We start from the raw sequence: 16,571 nt of genomic DNA, 5'->3' as shown, positions 1-16,571 counted from the left end.
TTCTTGCTGTCAATCTCATCCCCTTGGCAAGCCTCCTACCCTCATTACCCCACCTCCTCTCTGCAAGTCACGCCTGCTTTAAAACAATACAGCCCTTCACGAAAGAAGTCTTGGGTCCATTTCTGCAAACATGGGCCTGTGGCCTTAAGCAAGCTATTTAACTTCCAGCATAGTGCCTGCATGTAGAAGGAGCTCAGTCAATATTTCTGGGATTGATATGCTCTGAGTCCCATCTCCCTCTTTATCTGGGGGTGGGAGCAAGAATAGTACTTTCCCTGGCGGGGGGTTCAGAGCCTTAAATGAGCTAATGTATCCGAGGGGGTGAGTACAAGTCATGGTGCTGAACTGATGTGAATTCCCTTCTTAAGCTTATCCCCAGAGGAATGACCTCTGTCACCCTCATTGTATCTGAGTCTCTCCCTTCCCCTAGCTGCATGGAGAGTCTGCACGCTGCTGAATGACCTGCACATCTCAGCTTATGGAAAGGATGGGCTCTTATGTCTTGTGGCTGGCCTTGGCCTCCTGCATTCTGACCCTGGCATCTACAGAACAGCAAGGTATGTGCTCTGCTCACCTGGAATCTCAGATGCCCCGTAATACCTGGGGAGAGGGGGAGCGCAGAGAAGGCAGTTCAGGGTCAGTGAGGGGAACAGGGACATGTCTAAAGCGAAGACTTAGCAGCTAGAAGTCAAGGGGTGCAAGATGAGGGAAACTAGAATACAGCAATAAACTCTCGAAGAGCCAAATTGGAAATCCCCCATGCAAGGACCATGGAGTTGGTTAACGTAACTTCCCATGCCCAGAATATGTGCAGCTCAGAGAGCCCAGATTCATGGGGACATGAATCACCTAGTCACTCTGTGCCTTCGCTTTGGCAAGCACCTTCTCCTTCATCTGAAGGTTTGCTCATATGTACAAAGAAAGGACTAGAGGTACTGATCTCTCCGTGATCATTTCAAAGATCTTTGGACTGGGCATCTTAGATGCTTGTAGGAAGGGTCCTCAGGCTTAACACCAGGCTGAAATTTCTGCCTGTGTCACCTGTGGAGGGGGCTGTGGGGAGGGGAAGGAGGGACTCAGCTCATGGCCTCCCTTGGGAAAACACAGTGTGTGTGCGGGAAATAATCCAAGAACAACAAGTACAGTGACTCCTTTCCTTAAAATAAGTACATATGTAAGCAAGGCTTGAAAATCTCTTTTTCAAAAAAGTCCCTCTAATGTGTATTACAAGAATGTGATCCTGTGTGTGTACTCAGTCCATAATTCAGGCGTCACATTGTTCAATAAATCAGAACTGGAGAAGAGAACCAGCCTGAACTCCTACTAGGCCTCAGGGGCTGTGTTTGGCATTTTACACTTATTATCTCATTTAATCCTCTAGCAATGCTTTAGGGCTTTATTTCTCTAAAACGGGGGATACATCCTGAGAGGAGTACAGTGGTGCATGGCAAACTCTTAAAGAATTTTTTAATGGCTATGTATATTTTTTCATGTGTATCAGAAAAGTGTAACTAAAAGGGGAACCCTCCTACACTGTTGGTGGGAATACAAGCTGGTGCAGCCACTCTGGAGAACAGTATGGAGGTTCCTCAAAAAGTTGAAAATAGAGCTACCCTATGACCCAGCAATTGCACTACTGGGTATTTGCCCCAAACATACAAATGCAGTGATCCAAAGGGATCATGCACCATCAAACATGGAGCCCAATGTTTTTAGCAGCAATGTCCACAATAGCCAAACTATGGAAAGAGTCTAGATGTCCATCAACAGATGAATGGATAAAGAAGATGTATATATATATATGTGTATATATATATATATATATATATATATATACACACACACACACACACACACACAATGGAATATTATGCAGCCATCAAAAAAATGAAATCTTGCCATTTGCAATGATGTGGATGGAACTGCAGGGTATTATGCTAAGCTAAATAAGTCAATCAGAGAAAGACAATTACCATATGATCTCACTGATATGTGGAATTTGAGAAACAAGGCAGAGGATCATAGGGGAAGGGAGGGAAAAATGAAACAGGATGAAACTGGAGAGGGAGACAAACCATAAGAGACTCTTAATCTCAGGAAACAAACTAAGGGTTGCTGGAGTGGAGGGGGGTGGGAGGGATGGGGTGGCTGGGTGATGGACACTGGGGAGGGTATGTGCTATGGTGAGCACTGTGAATTGTTTAAGACTGATGAATCACAGACCTGTACCCCTGAAACAAAAATATATTATATGTTAATTAAAAAAAAAGAAATGTGTAACTAGTATACCATACCTACGGTATCACAGATATTATGCCTTAAGATGAAACAAATTTATAGAGAGTCATTGAAAGAAACATATTAGGAGCGCCTGGGTGGCTCAGTCGTTAAGCGTCTGCCTTCGGCTCGGGTCATGATCCCGGGGTCCTGGGTTCGAGCCCCACATCGGGCTCCCCGCTCGGCGGGAGGCCTGCTTCTCCCTCTCCCACTCCCCCTGCTTGTGTTCTCTCTCTCTCTGTCAAATAAATAAATAAAATCTTTAAAAAAAAAAAAAAGAAAGAAAGAAACATATTAAGTAGATAATTGGACAGGCGGACACAGATGTGGCAAACATTGTGACTTGAGGCTTAGGAATGGAGGGAGTTTGGGAACCACTAACTTGCAGGTGTTGTTTTGCAGACGAGTCTCAGGGGAGTCAAATCACCTGTCACGGTCATCCTTGATGACCTAAATCCAGGAGGTGTGGAGCTGGATTTAAACCCAGACTGACCAATACACCCCTTCACTTCTCAGCCTCCTCATAGATCATAGTTCCTGAATCTGTTAAAAACCATGAGATCGGGGTGCCTGGGTGGCTCAGTTAGTTAAGTGTCTGTCTTTGGCTCTGGTCACGATCCCAGGATCCTGAGATAGAGCCCCACATCAGGCTCCCTGCTCAGTGGGGAATCTGCTTCTCCCTCTCCCTCTACCCCTCCCCCCAACTCCTGCGCTCTCACTCTCACTCAAATAAATAAATAAAATCTTAAAAACAAAAAACATGATATCAAGGGCTCCTGGGTGGCTCAGTCGGTTAAGAGGCCAACTCTTGATTTCGGCTAGGGTGGTGGGATCGAGCCCCGCATGGGGCTCTGTGCTCAGCGGGGAGTCTGCTTGGGATTCTCTCCCTTCCCCTCTCCCTCTGTCCCTCTCTTCTCCTCTCTCTCAAAAATAAATAAATAAATCTAAAAAAAAGCCCCATGAGATGAGCAAAATCAGAAATGGTCCTGTTAGAGCAATGGTTCTCCACTGGGGCTGATTTGGGCAATGCTTGGAGATAATTTCCAGGAGGAAGGAACTACAGGAATCTAGTGAGAAGGGCCCAGGAAAGTTGTTAAACATCCACCCACAACACAGAATTATCCAGCCCCAAACATCAGTAGGGCCCAGGTTGAGAAATCTTGTGTTAGATCTATATCTATTAGTAAGGGGGAAATGTCTATGATGTATTAAGTAAAATATGTAAGTGGGAAAAAAAAGTTGTACAGCATTAAACCCATTTTTAAAAATCCCTATATTTTAAACATATGCACAGAAAGAGTCTGAAGACTATACAGCAAATCTATGGTTAAATGACCATAAATTCATGACCTGAGCCGAAGGCAGACGCTTAACAACTGAGCCACCCAGGCGCCCTGCCCTTGGTGTTCTTAATGCCTATAATATATCACACACAAAGTCCTCATTATTATTCTGACCCTAAGGTGATGAAGGCTGACATGTAATGAATGGGTTGTGTGCCTCATTTCTTCATTAGGGTCCTTATGCACCTTTAAAATTCAAAACAGAGTGTGTGGGGGACATCTGGGTGGCTCAGTGGCTTAAGCATCCAATTCTTGATTTCCGCTCAGGTTATGATCCAAAGTCGTGAGATAGAGCCCCACGTTGGGCTCTGCACTAAGTGTGGAGCCTGATTGAGATTCTCTCTCTCTCTCTCTCTCTCTCTCTGCCTGCCCCCTCCCACTCTAAAACAAAACAAAACCAGAGTGTGTGTGTATGTGTGGAGGGGGAGGGTTAAAATCCTGTGGGCTCTGAGGATGCTCAGTAAACCCAAGCGCACTGTTGCTTTCCAGATGACAGAAACTCCACCCACATTCGTTCCTATAACCCCTGCGAGAGTTACACCCGCCTGGATGAACCCTCACGGAGTATGGAGTACACAGGACAGGGCCAGCTGTGTGACAGGGACAAGAATGGCTGGTACCGCTTTGTGGGAGACGGAGGAGTGAGGTTGCCAGAGACCTGTGTCCCAATGTACCGATGCCAGACAGATGCCCCTATGTGGCTGAATGGGACTCACCCCACCCTGGAGGAGGGCATTGTCACCCGCACCGCTTGTGCCCACTGGAGTGGCAACTGCTGTCTCTGGAAGAGCAAGGTGCAGGTGAAGGCCTGCCCGGGCGAGTACCATGTGTACCAGCTGCAGGGCACCCCCAAGTGTAGTCTGAGGTACTGCACAGGTAAGTGGCCAAGAGCCAGGGATGGCTGGGGGGCGGGGCCCCCTGGTGAGGAGCCCAGGCATCAGCGGTGAGTGAGGCAGATCGGGAGACGAAGCGGAACAGCCTGGACTCAGCTCCCGCATGTTACTGCCCAGTGGGGATGTCACCCAAGGTTGCCAGGCCTTCCAACATTTCAAGGAAAGCCAGAAATTCAGAGTTGAGGGCAAAATCTCCTGATATAAATATGTATCTCCATATGTGTAGCATGATATGAAGAACACAAGCTCATTCAGATTTAGATCCCATTTGGGCAGTTTAATTTACCTCTCTGAGCTTTAGTTTTCTGATCTGAAAAAATGGATGATGGCAAAAGTCACAGCCAATGCATAGTGTCCCTGCTCCAATCCAAGTGCTTTACACTATGAACTCATTTAATGCTCTCACCAGCCTCATGAGATACAAGTACTATATAATTACACCTGATGAGAGGTCTGGGGCACAGAGAGGTTAAGCAGCTGTCCCAATGTCACAGAGCAGGAACATGACAGAGCTGGGATTTGAACCCAGATACTCTAGTTCCATGATCTATATACCTAACCATTATGCTACCCAGTTTCATACACTTACCATGAAAACTGAATGAGCTAATTTGTGGAAAGTCCTCAAACAGTGTCTGCCACGTAGTAAGCCTTAGGATGGCAGCCTCTAGGTTCTCACTTCACTGGACTGGGAGTCAGAAAATCTGAGTTTGAGGCTTGACCCTTCCACTATGTATCACACACCCTTGCGCAGGACTTCTGGGCCCTGGTAGAATGACAGAGTTGGCCTTGGTGGCCTCAGATCGCTTTGTTCTGCATTCTAATCCTCTTCCTCTGTGCCTCACCCCGGAGACCCCTACACTGCGAAGAACAAGTGTGAGAACACCTGCCGCCCGGAGGAGGAGTGCAGCTTTCTCAACGGCACCTGGGACTGTTACTGCAGACAGGACCTCAACAGCTCTGGTGAGTGGCTCAGCAGGGCTGGACAGTGGGAACGATGCTGGTCTGAGCAGGCAAGGCAGCAAGGAGGAAGTTGCAGAGGGTCAGGACAAGGTGTGGACCAGAGCCAGTGGGGATGGAACAGAGGTCAGGGAAAAGGTTCTCAAAGCCATCTGTAAGGATGGGAGAGCAGGGATGGAACAAACTGCCAGGTCAGTCTTTGGATCACAGCCTCAGGAAGCAGCTCTGGCATGGGTGAGCTTGGCCCATGAGGGACAAAGGTACTAAGGACAAGAACTCTGCAAGTGTGGGAGCTGCATTCAAATATCTGCAGAGTCTGCATGTGAGGACACGGGCAGACTCCTATGCCAGTCCTGGATTTGCGACGTGGGGCCTGGGACAAGGCACCTAGACTTTCTGAGCCTTAATGTCCTCATCTGTAAAATGGGACTCAGATAATAGTAAAAATAAGCACCATACAGGGCAAGCAGTCCAAATGGGCAGGCTTTTAAGGTGATAAGGTTCTTGTCCCAGGAGGTAAACAAGCAGAGGCACATGACTCATGGATACAGATGCCATAAACAAGCCCTAAGCCCTGGATGGGGGTTGGATGAATTTCCCAATGAGATTATTTCCTTCCCACCTAGAATTCTAATTAGGGCCTTTGACTCTTGCCCTTCGCATAAGCATGCTTTCTCTGAGCACACTCCCAGTCCCTGTGGAAAAGAAAGTGTTCTAGACAGTGGGGCAAGAACAAGCATGTGTTTGGAAAACTGGGCTGCAGTGTGGACCAAGTGGTGCTTGGGTGTGCCTAGCAGGAGTGGGGTGGGGATGAGGGGCAGGACTGGAAGGAAACAACCCCGCTCTCCATGAAGGCTCTTTCCGCTCATTGGGTGGACAAGCCCCCAGAGGCTCGGGGTTGTCTCCCAGGATTTGGGCCATCACAGAATCAGATGTTGGATTTCAAGGATGCTCTTCCTGTACCTGGAGACTCCAAGGGCATCCTTGGCAGGTCCTCTCCGATTGGGTGGGCGGGTGGCCTGCCTCGAGTCTTCATTAGTGGCTACTCAGCAAGTCCCCATTGCTTCCAGGCACAACCCAATTGTGATCTGGCTTTTGCTTACTTCTCCATCTCTCACACTCCACCCCCACCCATTCTAAGTTCCTGTACCTCTGAGCTCCACATCTCTGTACACACACCATCCTCTCTCCCATCACCACACTTTTGCCCCTGCTGTTCCCTTAGCCAGGGGTGCCCTCACTTGCCCTATGCACCTGCAAAACTCCTACTCCCGACCAAGTTCCAGCCCTCAGTGAATCCTTCCCTGACGTTAACTAACAGATTCAGATATACCTTCTTGTGTTTCCCTCTGTACCTAGAACTTACTTCAGTTAGTATTTTCATCATACTGCACCTTAATAAGCTGTTGACATGCTGATTCTGACACAAGACCAAGCAATCTTCATGGGCTGGGTCCATGTTTTCTTTATTTTTGTGTTGAATGTGCCTCACACATGGAGAAGGTGGTTAGTAAATGTATTTGAATCAATGCATTCATGAATACAATCAAAATGGTATTTCTCTTCATTTACTATCTATCCCCCCATCAGAATGTTAGCTCCATAAATAAGGGTGGGGATTTTGTCAGTTTTGACAAACACTGTATCCCCAGTATCTAGAACAGTGCAGACAGTAAATGCTCAAGATGCATTTCATGCATAAATGCTGAATGAATGAATGGAATGAATCAGTGAATGAACGAATGAATGAAAGAAATGAGCAATGGCTCTGAACCTGGTCAGATATGCTGGCTTCACAAAGCCAGGGAGTAGGAGTAGTATGTATCTACCCTTGATTCTAATCTGGAATGCAGGATAGCCCTGCTTCTCTAGAGACCCCGATCCCCACAGACCCTGATCCCCAATCCCCAAGACATGAAAGCCCTCCCTATACTTGCACATAGGATGCTTAGAAATCTTGGACCAGGGGCTTTTTTGCCAACCTCACCCACTACAAGCCTAGGTGTGAATCCCACCTCGGTCTCAGGCCCCTATTAGTCTACCCAACTCCCCACTGGGTATGATGGCTTTTCCAAAGGGCAGGGAATGTGGGCTGTGCCCACTGCTTCCAGAGCCCTGTCCACTCCACCTTATCCCCTTTCTCAACTTTCCAGATGTCCACAGTTTGCAGCCTCAGCTGAACTGTGGGGCTGAGGAGATCAAGGTGTCACTGGACAAGTGTCAGCTGGGAGGCCTGGGTTTTGGGGACAAGGTCATTGCCTACCTGCGAGACTGGAACTGCAACAGCATCACGCTAAGAGAGGAGAGAAACTGGATATCCGTGACTAGCCCTACTGAGGCTAGGGCCTGCGGAAACATTCTGGAGGTGAATGGTGTTTACACCACTGCTGCCAGAGGGTGGGAGTTGGGCTGTGGAGCTATCTCAGTAGCTATGAGACCTTAGACAAGTCACTTAGCCTCTCTGGGCCTCTAGTAGTATGTGAGATTACACATGTTGGTTCACATAAAGAGCTTAGAACAGGTTTGCTGCTTGAGCTGAATAAATGTAAGCTATGATTATGATTATTTTAATTAGGGGTGATGTGGTAGGGGTCGACATGGGAGCAAGCATGGTGGTTGCTGACTGTCCCCAAGGGCCAAAAATTATTGTTCTAGTTTTTGATCTGGGATTCTCACTCCCCTTCCCATAAGGCATTAGAGCCACTAAGGGAAGAGGCCCACATGCTTCCTGGAGATCAGAAGGCAGGGTGGCAGCATGATGGAGAGTATCAACCTTGCAGTCAGGCAGGCCTGAGTTCTAGATACACCTGCACACACATAAACATATATGTGGTCTTGTTTTTATGCCAAAGAGAAATGGAACCCATGCCATCTACAAAAACACCCTCTCCGTGGCCAATGAGTTCATCATCAGAGACACCATCCTCAACATCAATTTCCAGTGTGCCTACCCACTGGACATGAAAGTCAGCCTCCAAACCGCCCTGCAGCCCATTGTAAGGTATGGCACTGACCCTTGCCCTTTGATCTATAACCCTGACACTGATCACATTCACTTCAGGCAAAGCTTAAGATGTCCTCAGATTGCTGCCTACCTCCTACAGGAGCTCTCAGTCTTTCCATCATTCATTTTGCAAATATTTGTTGATCATAGATTAATGTTCAGCATGCACAAGGCAGACATAGAATATTTTGTGGCTATTAAAGATTATTATTAAGAAGCAATGCAGCAACATGAAATAATGTTAATTAAATATGCTAAGGAACAAAAGCACACCACAGTTTCATTTATCTTGAGGAAGACAGGAATTAAGCAACTAATTATACCAATCATTATTTACAAGTGAGATGAATGCAATGTGGGAGAAGCACAGGGTGCTGTGGGATCAGGGAACAAGGGTCCCTGATCTAATCTTTGTGGGGCGGGGATGGTGGGAGCAGGAAGGCTTCTCCGCAGATGTGGGATTTAAGCCAGGATTAGCTTTGATTGGATAAACAGCACCCTCAATTCACTAGAAGTAGAACCAAGTAGCAATTTGGGTGGGGATCCATTTCGAAGAGGCTTTCATCTATTTTGGTCACTGGCTTTCATCTATTTTGGTCACTACTATCGTCCTGTGGAATGGATTCCTCAGCATTTAGATACCAATAGACTTGCCAGGGGATTTTCTGAGGGTGTCAGAACTCCATGGTGCCCTTTCCATCCGCTCATTGCCTCCTGGGCTCACAGAGTAGCACAATTAGGACTAGTAATTTTCTAGTTCAGTGGTTTTCAGACTGTATTGTGTTGGGGCCCCAAGTTTCATAATAAATAAAAATTAAAGCCATTCCTCTTTTAAAATAGATGTTTCATTGGATGATTCCCTGGTGGAGGGAGGAGAACTGCTGCTAAAACGGTGAACCCACAGGACTGATCCCACTGTACAGGGGGGAAGACAGAGGTGTGCACTTGCAGTTATTCTGTGAGTGAAGGAGATATGAGTGATCTGTGAGGCAGGGAGAATGGGTGGAGATCCCAGAGACACACCCGTCTGCTTGTCAAGTTTAGTGCCTAGCAGATACTAAATGCTTGTTTTAAATGGGTGATTGAATAGTTCCTTTAGGAACCAAATATGTGCCTTCACCTTAATAGCCTCACACAAGTGCAGGGCTGGATTTATTTTGTTCTCACTGGTGGAAACCTAATGTTTCCACTTTTATGGCTTTCCTCTTCTTAGTTCTCTGAACATCAGTGTGGACGGGGATGGAGAGTTCACTGTCAGGATGGCCCTGTTCCAAGACCAGAACTATACATCTCCTTACGAAGGGGCCGTAGCTGTGCTGGCTGTTGAATCCATGCTCTATGTGGGAGCCATCCTGGAGAGAGGGGACACCTCCCGGTTTAACCTGTTGTTGAGGAACTGCTATGCCACGCCTACTGAAGACAAGACTGACCCTGTGAAATATTTCATCATCAGAAATGGGTAACGGGCAACTCTGGGTTATCTTTTGGCCTGAAAAGGATTTTGGGGGGAGAAAGATCACCATGGCCCTGCCTGGCAGTTGTGTAAACTGGCTTACCTCTTTTGGAAAATAATTTGGCATTACATATCATGACCATACTTTTGACCCAGGAAGATCACTCCTGACATTTTAGCCTAAAGCATTAATACAAAATAGGTCAGCAAGAAAGAGAAATGCCAATTATTTTTCATTTCAGTATCCTTTATAACTTTGGAAATAGGTTCACAGTTCAAAAATAGAGATCCATTAAGTAATGATGGGCTACTATACAGATATTAACACTGACTAATCAACATGAAAATGGCATGACAAGTGTTATGGGACAAAATATCATTGAAATTGCTAACTGGCAAAAACAAAGGGAAAAGGCATATCCATAGATCATGATTCAAACCATGGTAAGTAACAATATTAGCTAATATTTATCACTGAGCTTAGTTATGTGCCATGCACTGTGTCACTAAATGCTCACATCAACCCCAAGAGGTATGGATTACTGTCTCCGCTCTAGACAAGAAAAGTGAGGCTCAGACAGGTTAAGTCATCTGCTAATGATATTTAGCTAGAAAGTGGTTCTGGCTGGAATGTGAAGCAGTCTATTTCACCTCAGAGACTGTACCCCACAAAACTGAAACCACATGGGCTGATGAATAGAGGGGGTGCCTGGGTGGCTCAGTCGGTTAAGCATCTGCCTTTGGCTCAGGTCATGATCTCAGGGTCCTGGGATCGAGCCCCATGTTGGGCTCTGCGCTCAGTGGGAAGTCTGCTCCTCCCTCTCCCTCTGCCCCTCCGCACCCCTCATGCTCTCTCTCTGTCTCAAAAAAATAAACCTCTTGGGGGAAACCCGGAGGAATAAAAGTCTATGTCAGGAGGGAGGGAATCAGGGAACTCTTTAATTCTCTGTGATGATGTTTTTATACTGGATACAGATTAAAGATACAGCGAAGGGCCTCAGGTCCCTTAAGCTGTTCTAAAAGTTAGATCCTTGCCCCTGTCACCCTCCCAGCTGCCCAAATCAATATGATTCCACCATCCATGTGGAGGAGAATGGGGTGTCCTCAGAAAGCCGGTTCTCAGTTCAGATGTTCATGTTTGCTGGAAATTATGACCTAGTTTTCCTACATTGTGAGATTCATCTCTGCGATTCCCTTAATGAACAGTGCCAGCCGGTGAGTAACTCAGAGTGAACGATTCAGAGTTTCATATGGGGCCTGGTACCTGGTAGTCTCACGATATATATTTATTGGAATTATGGATGGATGGAAAGGAGGGAGGGAGGGGAAGAGAGAAGGAGGAGAAGAAAGAAAAAAGGATAAATGGATGGACAATCTCCAAAAAGCCCATGTGTATATAATTATTGTGTCCCCAGGAAGCAGATTAGACAAAGGAGCCTGCCCACTAAGTTTCCTTGGCACAAGACATATTTTGAATGATTTCGTAATAGTTGACTTTTTAAGTGCTTATTCCATGTCAGGAATTGCACTAAAACTTTCATATGCTTTATCTAATTAAATTCTCACAACAACCCTTAAGTAGATTCTTTTATTGACCTCATGGTACAGATGAGGACACTGAGCTTCAGAGAGGTCTTTTGCCCAAGGGCAACACAGCTAGAAAACATCAGAGCTGGGAGGTAACTCCAGGGTCCATGCTCTTAACCCCTGTTTGGTACTGCGGGCTAGTAGTTGGCATTTGTTGAGTGCTGACTATGTGCCTGGGTGTTACAGACACATTCATTTTAACCTTTACAACCAAGAAGGTACTACTTAATAGTAATAGAGAGGTGAAGTCATTAGTCCCAAATTAGACAGCTAGAAGAGAGTGGAGATGAGATTCAAACCCATGTTTGTTTGACTTGACAGTAAGAATTTTCTCGATTGAGAAAACCACAGCCTCAGAGTCAGGGCCACATGGTGGGTGGGGTCCCATTCTTGGGCCAGATTCTTGTCCCATTGCAGGGACAGCCTGGATAGGAACTGTGACTTTAAATTTTGATATAATGAGATTTCTCCATCCCCACAGTCTTGCTCAAGAAGTCAACTCCGCAGTGAAGTAGTGGCTATCAACCCAGCCCAGGTTCTAGATTTGGGACCCATCACTCGGAGAGGTGAGTGGCTAACTTCTGGTGAGAAGGCCAGCTGGTCAAGTTCTGAGAGTTAACCACAGATGCCTGGGGTCACCACCCTAACAACCTAGAGCCTTTTCTGCCTCCTCACTGCAGCCCCCACCAGTAAATCTATCTTTCCATGAGGTGCTCTGGATAATAAAATAGCATTTGCCATTTGTGCTGAGCCTCCTATGTGCTAGAGACCAGGCTAAGCTTTCAGTATCCATCAACTCCCTTCATTGTCCTGACTGAGTCCGTTTTACAGGCAAGAAACTGAAGTTTGGAGAGATTAAGTGGCTCACCCCAATCACTCAGCTCATGAGGAGCTGGAGTTAGAATTGAACCCAGCTCAGACTGATTCCACAGCGTATGTCCTTTCCCTTATTCCTCCTGCCAGGTCCCCTTACCTCAGCCCCTTTTGGGTGAAGTCTAGGTTCTAACCCAACTTTGTTTTCTGGTGAATGACTGTTTTTCAAAATCCAGTTATAATATTCTGGGGCATGATGTAGGGGAAGCTTTCTAACTGCCCCAAAATGCTTACCCATCCTACCCATGGGTTAGCACTACTGTGGTGGTTTTTATTCCTGCTGGAATGGAGGAGTCAAAAAACCCAGAAGAATGAAAGCAATTTTTTTTTGTCCTAAAGAAATTAGGACGCAGTAATGCTAGTAACAACAACAATGACAGTAATAGTAATAACACATGTGGCTGGCACCATACAAAACATTTATATGCATCATCACATGGAAGGCTCACAACAGCCTACGGAGGTAAGCACTATTTCCACTTCCATTCTCCAGGTGAGTAAACTGAGGCTGTCTTGTAAAAAAGGCTTTGCCCTGAGTTGTCCTGCCTCTTTACTGAGCCCTCAACTTGAAGCTTCATGTGGTATCACAGGGTAGTTGGAGGGTTAGGAACTTTCATTTTGGAATCAGAGAGATGGGAGGCTCAAATCCCAGTTTACTACCTACAACAAGGTCAACTTAGCCTTGGTCAACCGAGCCTCAGTCTTCTCACAAATATTTTCCTCACAAATCTGCTGGAAGAACTAAGTTTCAAATGCATGAAATGGGCTTAGAAATGGAACTGCTAAAGAAAAGACACCTCAACAGTGTGGGTGGCCAGGTCAGTGGCCGTGGTGGCCAGGTCCAGGAGGACCTGGAGCAGCTACAGCCACAGTGCCAGTCACAGGCACATGACTGAGGAAACCTTCACCTCTGCTCTTGTCCCCAGGCACTCCGTCTCTTGGCGTCGTGAACGGAACCCCCAACTCTGCAGGTACATCGTTATCTCCTGCCTATCCCACTGCCCTCCCTCCCAACCCTCTCTTCTTCCTCTTTTCAATTCAGTGCACATTGATTTAGCCTGTGCTAGTGACTATGGACACTGAAATGAATCAGTCCCAAGTGTGGTTCTTGAGATGCTCATAGTCTAGCGCAGGGTCCAGTCATTTAACAATAAATACTTATTGGGTGCCTACCATGTGCCAGGCATTGTTTTAGATGCTGCAGATATAATAGTGAACAGGATAGACCAGGCGCCTGCCCTCATGGAGCTTATGTTACAGTGTGGGAAACAGGCAATAAAAAGTTAACAGGATAATTTAGAAAGAAAAGAGGGTGATGTGATAGAAAGTTACCAACATGGGTAATAGCGTCTTAAAAAAGATAGTCGTTTATTTTACTCACATGTAAATGAAGTCCAGAGGCAAACAATCCAGGGCTCCTGGGGTGGCACCACAAGGTCATCAAGAATCAAGTTCTTTTAAGCTGTCCCCCTCCACATTCTTCATCCTCACGGTCCAAGATGGCAGCCAGAGCTCCAATCTTCATATCTAGTCAGCAGGATGGAAGGAATATGGAAAAAGTCACAGAGCGTTAAGGAACATTCCTGGAAGCTGACACCTTATACTTCCACTTACATCTCATTGGCCAAAGCTTAGTCACACCTGGCTGCAAAGGAAGCTGGGAAATGTAATCTTTATTCTGGGTGGCCATGTCCTGAACCAATGTTTGATGGTTCTATTTATAAGGCAAGAAGGAAAAATAAATATCAGAATGGGTAAATGGCCAGAAAAATGTTCAGAGGAGGTGATATTTGAATGCAATGAGAAAAAGGAACCAGGTTTGCAAATAATAAAGGAACAAGCCCTATAGGCAGAATGAACAACAACTGCAAAAATGAGACACTCATATAAGCAAATAAATCATAAGCAATTAGATAGTGCGGCAGGAGCACATAGAAGAGTAATTAACCGTACTGGATAAGGTCAGGCAAGAATTTCAGCAGGTGGCAATATCTGAATGGGGTTTTGGTGGGTGACCTGGAGTTTAACAGGGAGACCAATCCAAGAAATGTATTTTGGACCCAAGGGAAAGCAATGCTACTAAGATTTTACTGCCCCCTCTTCCCAATACACAAATGACCTATATTGGTGAACCCACACATGAAAAAGTTCTTTCCATCCTTAATTCTCCAGTTAGATAACAGCCTAAAAGTTTCCAAATAAGGTCAAGATGGCCTCTCCACACTTAGTGCTAATATTCAGACAACACTCAAAAAAGTAGCACTCATCAGAGAGAGGGGTTAGAGCTCAGACCAAAAGGAGCTTGAGAGCAGACCTCACGTCTCGTTCACTTCTCCCAATATTTCAGGTTAGCGCAGTGCCTGCAGCAGCCTGGTTTCCCAGTAGAGTTTGCCAAACTGACTAATTTCTAGAGTGGGCAGTGGATTCTGGAGCCTTCTGGAAGAAAAGGGGAACAATCTTATGTGGTATGAGACCACCACAAGAGGGCACTTATGGTGTTCATTGTTTGCTATCTCCCATAAACATGTTTGACGTTTTAAAATTAACTGAACATCAGCCTGTGTTTCATAAATACAAACTGGTTGTCATACACTAATATTTCAAAAAAAATATGATATTCTTCACTCCCTTCTAGGACATCACCAAGTTACTTTGAAATTTATGGGATGGAGAAAAGTTATAATCTCGTAGTACAGTGGGAGGGGGTACACACGCCTCCCCAAGGCCCCCAAATACAAGGCATCTATCACTCAGGATCCACACCCTTCATTAACACTGAGTATATGGTCATTTTCAGAGGAGGTATGATCCCAACCCTCCCAGATCTTAGAGTCTAATATTCAAAACTGACACTTATATGGTGTTTATTATGTGCCAGGCAATGTTCTAAATGCTTGATATGAATTTACTCACTTAAGCCTTAAAAAAGTCACATGAGGTAATAGCTGCTTGTGATATTTCAATTTTGCATACAGATAAACTCAGTCATGGTGAGATGGTGAGGCTCAGTAACTTGCCTGGGCCTGCACAACTAGTTGTAGAGCTGTGATTCTTTTTTTTTTTTTTTTTTTTTTAAGATTTTATTTATTTATTTGACAGAGAGAGAGCGTGCACAAGTGAGGGGGAGAGGGAGAAGCAGACTCTCTGCTGAATAGGGAGCCCGATGCAGGGCTCGATCCCAGGACCCTGAGATCATGACCTGAGCCAAAGGCAGACGCTTAACCGACTGAGCCACCCAGGCACAACTAGAGCTGGGATTCTAAGCTAAGAAGTCAGGCCTCAGAGGTTTTTTAACCTCTGTGTCTTTCTGCCTCTTTAGTATTAGCATAAGTAATGTTAGCTGCTATGATAAACAATCCTCAACTTTCTGTGCCTTTACACAATAGTTTATTTCCCACTAAATCACTGGGGGATGCAATTCTGTGCTTTGCAGTCATTAGGAAGTCAGGCTCTTACCTTCTGGTAACTTCTGGCAACTCCACTGTCCCCGGCAAGTCCTCTGCTGGATCCTTGGCATCTGGTCCCTAGATGGTGGATGAGAGAGTATGGAAAATTATGTAGGAGGTTTTAAGGACCAGGTCTAGAAATGGCATGTATAATTTTTACCCATATTCCACTGGCCAGATTCAATCATGTGATCTCACCTACCTGCAAAGGAGGCTGGGGAAAAATTGCCTTCCAATGTGCCCAAAGGAATATGAAAAAGTGTTTGATGATTAGATAGCTTTGCCTCTACCACATGACCCCTTTGCCACTTCCCAGGGGCTGTAACCTAGAACAGATATTAAGGATACTTTGCCTTTCTTGTCCTTGTAAGGTAGAGGATAGAAAGGCTAGCTTGCTTTGGCTGTTAACTTCCAAAGCCCAACACTTGACAGACATCTCTCTTATATTTCAGGGTTCCTGGTGGCCTGGCCCATGTTTCTCCTGCCTGTGGTCCTGGCTGGGCTGTTCTGAGAACTCAGATTAGCAACTAGCCTTGAAGCTCATGTTCTTCCCTCTGGTGACGGCTTCCAGTCACCCATCAGTTATGCCGGTTCTCTCTCCAAATCACATTGAAAATCTTCATGTTTATAGATTCTGCCAGGCTAGGTTTGGGGAAAGGGAAGGTATTTCCCTTGTTCAACACTCTCTGTGCCTTTATATTCCTCTTTTTCTCATGGTGGGGGCCCTGTTGGCCT

The 16,571-nt window shown here is 45.8% G+C and overlaps 1 protein-coding gene across 3 annotated transcripts; it reads left to right on the top strand.

Moving 5' to 3' along the window:
• The first annotated feature begins 291 nt into the window (after positions 1–291).
• GP2 (glycoprotein 2) lies at positions 292–16,347 on the top strand. Of its 3 annotated transcripts, XM_035022444.1 has the most exons (10): positions 292–557; positions 4,110–4,496; positions 5,366–5,476; positions 7,627–7,838; positions 8,326–8,474; positions 9,691–9,936; positions 10,983–11,145; positions 11,999–12,083; positions 13,317–13,361; positions 16,289–16,347. In XM_035022444.1, exons 1-10 carry the CDS (start codon positions 458–460, stop codon positions 16,345–16,347), a joined length of 1,557 nt encoding a protein of 518 aa, XP_034878335.1. In that variant the 5' UTR covers positions 292–457. The 3 variants fall into 3 exon arrangements, with proteins under 3 accessions (XP_034878335.1, XP_034878337.1, XP_034878336.1); XM_035022446.1 differs by lacking the exon at positions 4,110–4,496; XM_035022445.1 differs by lacking the exon at positions 4,110–4,496 and having other exon boundaries at positions 292–559; positions 5,359–5,476.
• The last annotated feature ends 224 nt before the right edge of the window (positions 16,348–16,571 follow it).

The sequence above is a fragment of the Mirounga leonina genome, unplaced genomic scaffold, assembly GCF_011800145.1.
Source record: "Mirounga leonina isolate KUSES-001 unplaced genomic scaffold, KU_Mleo_1.0 Mir_175, whole genome shotgun sequence".
In the NCBI taxonomy this organism is placed as follows: Eukaryota; Metazoa; Chordata; class Mammalia; order Carnivora; family Phocidae; genus Mirounga; species Mirounga leonina.
Note: the sequence above shows the minus strand (reverse complement) of the source record. Positions and strands in the feature narration are given on the sequence as shown.